The sequence below is a fragment of the Nanorana parkeri genome, unplaced genomic scaffold (genome assembly GCF_000935625.1).
Source record: "Nanorana parkeri isolate BGI_ZX_2015 unplaced genomic scaffold, ASM93562v1 scaffold48, whole genome shotgun sequence".
NCBI classification, from domain to species: domain Eukaryota; kingdom Metazoa; phylum Chordata; class Amphibia; order Anura; family Dicroglossidae; genus Nanorana; species Nanorana parkeri.
Genome location: NW_017306316.1, coordinates 634,201 through 643,255, shown reverse-complemented (window position 1 = coordinate 643,255; position 9,055 = coordinate 634,201). Strand labels below are relative to the sequence as shown.

Here is a 9,055-nt window from a genome sequence, read left to right as displayed (position 1 = left end):
GGGGGGGAAGTACATGGAATAAATAAAATGCAGCCATCTCAGAGGACAGAAAAGAACTGTGGGGCGGAATATAAATAAGAGATGAGAAAAAAAAAGACCACTGTTTCATGGGATCCAAAAAGCACAACAGGCACAGAGCCTAAATTAATGGGAAGTCATCCAAAGAAATTAGGAAAATGGATTAAAAGGGGAAGGAATCAAAAAGGTAAAAAAATGCAAGATATAACAGCAGTTATACAAGATACATGCACAAAGCAAGATAAAAACTGGACACAAAGTTAACAACACAGAAGCCACAGCATTTATGGAGGACTACATTACCTCTACACAGTCAGGAAGCCGCTAATCTATTTTCCCATGCAAGATAAAGGGGCAGCATTGCATGGTCAGCAGTATTGGAAACAAAAAATTCAAAATAGAACCTTCCTACTTGCAAATCTGACAATGCCAAATACACTACTGCATATGTGTAAGGTAGACCCTTGCCCTTCAGTATGTACCAATCTTACTGGCTATGCAATATACGGACTTGGATAATATTACTGAGAAAGAACCCATAGTACCCAACCAATAAATTGAATGAGGTAGAGAGAAGGATATATGCAATTGATAAGCTGCAACAGCCAATCAGAATTACATTACATCAGCCAAGAGAGGATCTTAGGTTAGTCATTATGGATTACAGGACTCTGCAATTCCCTGTTAAATTACCCGGTTATTGCAGTAAGTACTCTGTATCATACCTTATACTGTATAAGCACAGAAAACCAGACAAAAATCGAACCAACATTAGCTAAGCACATTCGGGGCAATTGACAATGTTGGCATGGTAGTTAAATGTGCCGCAGACAAAAAGTTCCCTGAATACATAAATCCTTTTCGAGATTTGTCCTTTATGCAGATATGTTGCCAAAAATAGTGTGTTTCAAAAAGTTTATAGATGCCAAAGTTTCAATTCAAAGCCATGGAGTTTAGTACATAATGGGGCTCCAATGGGCTGGACAAATTAAACGGTTTGAAAGCTATTCCACTCTGGGAAGCAGCAGTTCTTTTTATGAAGCCAGGTGACAACAATAGCAAAAGAAGTAAGAGTCAGATGTGTACCTGACTTTGCCATCTACAGCATAAACTATCAGTTTCTTTTACCTGGGCGATAAGCATATATACAGAATCCAACCATGTTATACACCAATGTCTTTCCTTGCAGGCCCTCTATTCTTCCTCAGTACTGCTGATAAAATGAAAGCACTTGAAAAAACATTCAAGCTGCATGGTTTTTCAAGCTATACTGACCTTGCCTCACTAGTCATCTAAAACAGTCTAAGCCAGGATGGGCAAATCATACGAGCCAGGTAGCAAATGCCCCTAGGCTGGTGCCTAACTTTTTGAGTTTCTTTCCATTTGTTGTCAATGGAACTGGCTCCTAAAACAAAATCCTGCTGGCTCCTGAACTCCATTTTACTTGTCCATTCCTGGTTATTAGTTATTTTAGTGTCTGTTAAAAAAAAAAAGGTTTTGAGGGTTGTTCAGAGCAAGAGCAGACAATAAAGGAAACTATGTTTGTGAAGTTGGACATGTATCTATACACATAACACACAGCCATTAAAACACAGACCAAATGAACCGACTGCACAAAAATACAGACATTCCCCATCTGAACCCAGTTAAGGAAGCTTACCGCCGCTCTGTACTTCATTGTTACTGTCAGTGACTCCGATCTCCTGGGGGAAAAGCCCTGAATCACTGCAACCAGGAGCCCAGTTCCCAGGTAAAAACTTTCCCTTCGTCAATTCCTGTAATACTGCATAAGTACGCCTAGAAAGTCACAATGCAGAATTAAACAGTCTGGGAGAAAAACATTCTGCAGTCATCCAGCTTCCTGGGTCAGCGAAAAATACCGTTTTTAGTGCATTTCTACAGGAGAAAATCCAGAGCAAAACTGCAGTCCAGCTTGACGGTTATGTAAAATGAGCAAATACAAGAAGCATTGTACAGGCTTTCTTTTCTATTCCCAGAGGGGGGGAAAATTAGAGCTAAAATGTGCTTCCAGACCGAGTTCAGGCGTCACTGGCAGAGAAAGACAGGAATGAAAAGGAGGAATTAAAAAAAAAAAAAGAGAGAGAGAAGGGCTGGGAATCTTGGGCTGCAGCCCAAACCTAATAAACACAACTCACAAGGCAGGGAATGGGAGCTTGCCATTGGTGGGCCTCTCACTCCTCCAGTTCCTGCATGCCGCTGCACATTTCTCCGTGCTGTAAATTACTTCAGAGTACACGCATCCCAGAAAAACCACACAGGTGAAGAAGTCAGGTGTAAAGAGAAACAAAGAGCAACTTCTGTACACAACATTCCTATCTCATCTGAGGGGCTGTTCAAATATCTAACTAAAGAACTCAGTGATACTTTGTATCATTTCAAATATTTACAGCTGAATATTCAGAAAGAATATCAGATTTACAGTTTAAATTGCCCAACTGTCAGAGCTTTGTACATCCGGAATGGGCGGACAGTCAGGTGTAGAGGGGCAAACAAAAGCTGCTGCAGGTATGTGGAGGAACCTCTAGGTGCCTACACTTTATATCTGCTAACGGCTTTGTTATTTTTTTTTTTAAAGCAAAAGTGAAGGATAGAAATGAAGATACAGAACGACCCCATGGAGCTTTTAGCTCTAATGTGCTATTATGCACAGCACATTATGGCAGACTTACCTGCCAAAGCATTACCCCCGACGCTGCCTCCACATCCTCCCTGGTTTTCTTCCGGGTTCTGTTTTCTAGACTGCCTGACTGGCCGAGCACCAATGACATAACTGCTGCACATGCAAACAGGAGTTACATCATCTCAGCATGCCGAGCCAGTGCCATGAGCTGCACATGTGTGGCTCAGGTGTACAAGTAAATAAAGTTACAGACAGGCAGACAAGAAGCTTTTGTGACAGCAGAGTCTTACACAGTCTCTATCATAAAAAGCCTGCCTATTGGCATTTTTTTTTTTTATTCCACTTTAAGTGACAGAGTCAGAGTGACAGAGAACAGAGAAAGTAGGCTGCTATTTCCATTAATTTCTGAAAATACTGGCTGCCTACCTATTATGCTGATACCTTGACTGCATACATTCTAAATGACTGACCCAGAACAGATATGGGGATAAGGAATACTAAAGCTGGCCATACAATGCTAAAATTTTGGCCAAGCCAGCAGGACTTGGCCAAAATTGAGCAGTGTATGGCTTCCTCCGCTGCAGTAACCGTTTGGGTATTCTGAAAGCAGCACACCTGCTATTGTCAGTATACTATCACCCAGCAGGGGCGATTCCCACATCTACGCCACTAAGCACTTTTTCAGGTTCAACCCGCATGAATTAGGCCTCGTTCACATTCTGGCCGGAACGCACTGCCTCGCATTGTGGCCAGCTCACTTTTGCGGGCCATTGAAGTGAATGGCACCATATCCACGCCCTGCGGCCGCAATGCGGTCACCCGCTTGGGATCGCAAGCCACTTTGTGCACATTGACACAATAGTACTTGCAGCATTTTGATCGCACCGGACCGGACTGCAGGCACAATGTGCCTTGCGTTCCCGTGCGGCTGATCGCATTGCGGCCGCAGGGAGTGGCTATGGTGCCATTCACTTCAATGCACTGCATATGGTGTGAACGGGGCCTTAAATGTGAAAAAAGGACTAGTGCATGGCCAGCTTTACACTTGTGTTGTATATTTGTCATTGGCCTGAGAAAGAGGCCAGCAATGGCAGCCTACAAATTTTCTCTCCTGACCAGTGTATAACAGGACAGGAATCTTAAGGTGCCATAAAACATCCTGACCCTCCTCAGCTTTCAATGTGAACAGAAAAGAACATTATTGAACATGAAAATATTTTAAGCTTGTTAGAAAAATTCCTCTCCTCATCATCACTACACATAGGTCACTTTAGGCCGTCAAGAAAGTCGCACAAAAGCAGCAACTGGTCCCAACCTAAAAAGACAGATGTCTCTCGGACAGCCTTTCTTGAAAAGACATCCTCTAAGGTTATGGCTAGCCTTGAAGCTCAGAACCTCTTCAAATTATCACATCTCATTTGGGAAACACTCAAACGGAATAATGTGGTCCTGTAAACATTTACTTCTTGCAAAGTAGTGAAAGCATGTTAAAGAATTTGTGCCAAACATTTCTTAGAACAGGACTCTGTGCATGACTATGCAAATCCCAGAAGCCAAGCATCTAAATAAATTACCGTCCCCCGCCACCACCACTTTTGAGACATTTCTAGAAACTAGTAGACTATATTAAGGTACAAATGATCTGAAAATGGTAACGCTACATAATTAGAAAACAAATTCTTTAATAATAGTGCAACTCCCCCCAAAACAGATATTTAAATATAAATGTAGTGGGGACATAATCACTATACTTTACATAATGTGCAGAGAGCAGAGCTGTGGGAGGGATCCAGCAGGCCCACCAACTACAGGCTGCTTGCAGGAAAAAAAATCTACAGGGCAGGGGTGGATACAAGGCCAGTCACCCTTCAGAGAACAGAACTGTGTGGTCTTAATGATAGGAAGCTTCTGCAAAGAGGAAAGTGTCACAATGCACAGATATGGAAGAAATACACAAAGCACAACATTTACGTAAGAAGACGCTCTTGTATTTGGACAGTGCTTGCTTATCTCCGAGTTCAGCTTTATCCAGTCTGACCAATCACTCATCATCTTCTCATACTAATCGAAAAGCCAAGTGGCAAGATATTGCAGTAATAGTTCATGTCTGCACCCTCTTCCAAATAGTTATAACAAAGGTGGAACTAGAATATGTTGCCAATAGCATTCCTGCGCGACATAAAGGGACAGTGTGCCAGCAACCACTCGTAATGGAGATAACTGGGTTTACAAAGTTATTGGATGCCCGCAACACGGATTTGTATCATATGTGGCCATCAACAAATATTTTTAAATGAAATGTTTTTTTGTGCCTGGAGTTTAACTTTAACATTTTTGTCCTCCTCTGCTTTAGGGTATCCATAGACATACTATTGCCCATAGTCATCTTAGCTGCATCAATGTAATAGTAACTACATTTAAAATCTACCCTGAACCAAACAAAGAAATGTCAGATAACTTCTTGCTTATAGTACCCCTTATACACAAGAAGCATTTAAAAGCATTGAAATCTCAAATCAGTTTTGTGACTGAGAATTCTAACTAGGGATGCACCGATACTAGTATCGGTACCGATACCGAGTATTTGGGTGAGTACTTGTACTCGCCCAAATGCTCTGATACCTAGCACGAGTACTTACTGTATCAGGAAGTCGGGCAGCGCACCATTACACGCTGCCCGTTTTCCTGATTGGCCAGAAAATGGCTCCATGCCCTCTCGTCACTTGTGATGAGAGAGCATGGAGCCGACTTCCCAGCCAATCAGGAAGCTAGCAAATCCGGAAGCCGGGCGCCGTGTAATGACGCAGCGCCCGGCATTCTGAATGGCCGGATAGCCGGTGTCATGCTCCCTCATCATCTCATGAATCATAATATTAAGAAAGTGACCTTAAAGCATTAGTTTGTATTGCTTTAGAAAAAACGTGACCTGTCCCTTTAAGAAAAAGTATCGGTAATTGGTATCTGCGAGTACTTGATCAAAAGTATCGGTACTCGGTCTTAAAAAAGTGGTATCGGTGCATCCCTAATTCTAACCTTCCTGTCCATACTATGCGCCAAAAAGCAAACAGCAAATCAGTTGAGGTATTTTCCACATCAGAAGCTACAAATGGAAGAGCAAAATTCCAATGCATCATGTTGAACAGGTGGTGAACAATTTCTACATAAAGAAAGGAATGTCCGTGTATAGACCTCCTTCAACATATGCAATGGAAGAGCATATCCTAGCACTACCTGATACGAACAGCTGCAGTGTCTTCCAATACATCATTCACATAAAATCACAAACAGTATAGAGATCCGTGATTGAAAAAGAGTAAATCTGCATTGACGACCCTGTTATAATTCACGGATCACTAAAGTTGCACTGTGGCCAAAAAGTAATGTTTCCAAACTTATTAAGCTTACTGTACTCATTCGGTGCCTAGAGATTTTGTGAAATGTAATGGATACTTATTTGTTAGAGGTCAAGAAGCAGCACACTTCCATCAGTCATGTCAACTGTATGTAAAGAAGCTTTGAACCACTACAATAATATCAACTAATATTCAACCCTGGTGCTTTGGTCTACTTAATCATGAAGGTGTTTTGCACGCACCTACTGTATGTTCCCCAAAGCAACTTCTATGGAGGCTGCCTCTTCTGCCTACCCCTCGGCCCCTCCCTGTATAAGACCACTTTGTAAGGACATCACTATAGGTTGCATTTACACATATATTGGGTAGACCATGCTCTGCACAATACAGCAGCAAATTGGACTCCTATACACAGTACAGCATGACCCATGTGGAACAAAACACACACACTTATTCAGGTCAGGAAGTAAACAGAGGGTTCCTGTTTTTTTCTTTCAAAAACATATCCAAAAACGCTAGTTACACGGGTTTTACATATGTCAACAGTAATTATAAATGTAGGAAGCATTTTGGACCAAAATGCACATAAAATGCTACTAACATTGTTACGAATGTTTGACACCTACAAAACGTGAAGATGAGGATGGTTCCACTGGGTTGCAGCAGGATTGAGAAGAATGGTAGCCAACATATTTTAAATGCAGAGGTATGACTATCATCTTTTTTCATACATTGCTTTGCCTGAAGTTTAAGTAGCAGGTATATGCAGAGTTTAGAACAGTAAATTGCATAAACAAGTGGACTAGTCCAAAAGGTACAGCGTTTAACCTTTACATTACCTGTCAGTCATGACCCAGGATTGATATCCCCTACCCACTGATTATTCTAGCACAGAAAAAAGTAAAAGTTCCATAATGGTTTGCCCTACAATGCTTATCAACATGGTCACAAATAAAAACCACTGTGTGTACGGGCTTCCACACATCTTTTTATAACTTTACAATATTTGTTTTTAGCCCTCCTCGCGTCATCAGGACCCATGGAACCAGTAAAAACTGCCCGATGGTGCTAATACACCATGCCCTCTTTGTGCTGAGGTCAGTTACTTTTCTCATGAATATTAATGCAAGCCGCTCAGTAAGCAGTTGCTCGCACTCTCTCTTGCTCGCAGTGCCTGATCGGAAGAGCACCTCCACTTCCTTTTATGGGGAAAATATGTTTGCACTGGAAAAATTGAGTGCAGACGGTTCTGTGGCTTCAACGCAGAGCAGAGTGGAAAGATCTGTTTCCAGCCCGGGACACTGTCTGCATGATCTGGGTGAAGCTTTTCAAAGAAACCACACCCACCTAAAATAGAAAAAAGGAGCTAAACAGACAAATACAGTATTGGGGCTGACATTTTATCTTTAACATAGTAAATATTAATACGACAATCAGGAAATTCTTCACAATAACAGTTCTGCTGCTGCTCATTTTGCTGCATTTTTACACTACCAAAATGCAAGAACATTAGAAGTGTGTAAACAGTTACTTTTTCCAAACAGTGCTGCGTTGCAGCGCATTCAAAATCTGTTTTATTTTAGCCCTATTTAGGTCAATGGAGGGGATAACAAAGCACCGCAACACATTCCACATTCCAACATCCAACAGTGGTGTGTTTTTTTTTAGCTCATGATATGGGAAGAAGATCTGTTCTCACATGTGTTTCCTGTGCTGCTACAGTGGATATTAAAAAAGCAGAGCAACGTGGTGCAAAAAACACACTGAAACTTTGGAAAAACACATTTTAAAGAACCACAGTCTGACTGTATATGCCTAATGCAAGCACTGAGTGCAATGTTAGTATTAAATATATTCGGTTTTTTTTTTTATTCTAATTTACATGCCTTTAATTTAGATTTTCCTAAATCATTAGCAGAAGTGGCAGTGATAGGTTGGGACAAACTATAATATTGGCAGGGAGTTTTACAATGGTCACTTTTTGTTGCAACAATATAACGAATATGGCAATTGCATCTGAGCAAGGTTTTCTTTGTAAATTATTTATTTATAGAAAGTAGACAAAAACAAGATATAATCTCAGAGGAGAGCAAACCAATAATCAAGGTGTGACGAGAAGGAAAGTTTTACCAACTATAAAACAAAGACTGTGCCCATTACACATAGAGCATGAAATTTACAGTCCAACTCATGCCGAATCCATAGCCCTGTGAATATATATATATATATATATTAGAGCTTCAGCTAACGATTATTTTCATAATCGGTTAGTCGATTATTAAGTTCGATTAATCGGTTAAATCGGATAAAAAATTAAATACATTTAAAAAAATGGCTCCAGTGATGGGACTACTAGTTTGTATTGAGATTGTAGTCCATCACAGGAGCAAGCTTGGCGCGGTGGAAGTAAAAAAGAAAAAAAAAAAAAGTGTGGTGTGCAATATAGTGAAATGGAAAGTGTAAAATTATACAGCAATGAATGCAGAATGGCACCGGCTATAGAGGACTACAAAACCCAGCAATAGTACATTATAGCTGGCGGTATTCTGCAGTGCACTGTACTACTGCTGGGTTTTGTAGTCCTCTATAGCTGGCGGTATTCTGCATTGCGCTGTATAATGTACTATTGCTGGGTTTTGTAGTCCTCTATAGCTGGCGGTATTCTGCATTGCGCTGTATAATGTACTATTGCGTGGTTTTTCTAGTCCTCTATACAGCACAATGCAGAATACCACCAGCTATAGAGGACTACAAAACCCAGCAATAGTACATTATAGCTGGCGGTATTCTGCAGTGCACTGTACTATTGCTGGGTTTTGTAGTCCTCTATAGCTGGTGGTATTCGGCATTGCACTGTATAATGTATTATTCTTTGATTTGTAGTCCTCTATACAGAGCAATGCAGAATACCACCAGCTTTATAGGGATACAACAAATCCCAGCAATACATTATACATGCAGTGTATAATGTATTGCTGGGATTTGTATTCCTCTGTATAATATACAGCACAATGTACCATCAGCTATAGAGGAATACAAATCC

At 40.9% G+C, this 9,055-nt stretch overlaps 1 protein-coding gene across 3 annotated transcripts in view; it reads right to left on the bottom strand.

Annotated features, from left to right (window-relative positions):
- Window positions 1-9,055, bottom strand: part of MYO1C (myosin IC) — a 139,693-nt gene that overhangs the window by 77,723 nt on the left and 52,915 nt on the right. The window contains exon 1 of one of the 3 annotated variants that reach the window (XM_018573867.1): window positions 1,679-2,078. The exons of the other annotated variants lie outside the window; for them this stretch is intronic. Within the exon in view, the coding sequence (XP_018429369.1) occupies window positions 1,679-1,696 (18 nt within the window). The 5' untranslated portion in view covers window positions 1,697-2,078. Of the gene's footprint in view, window positions 1-1,678; window positions 2,079-9,055 lie in introns of those variants that run through there. 3 annotated transcript variants of the gene reach the window in all.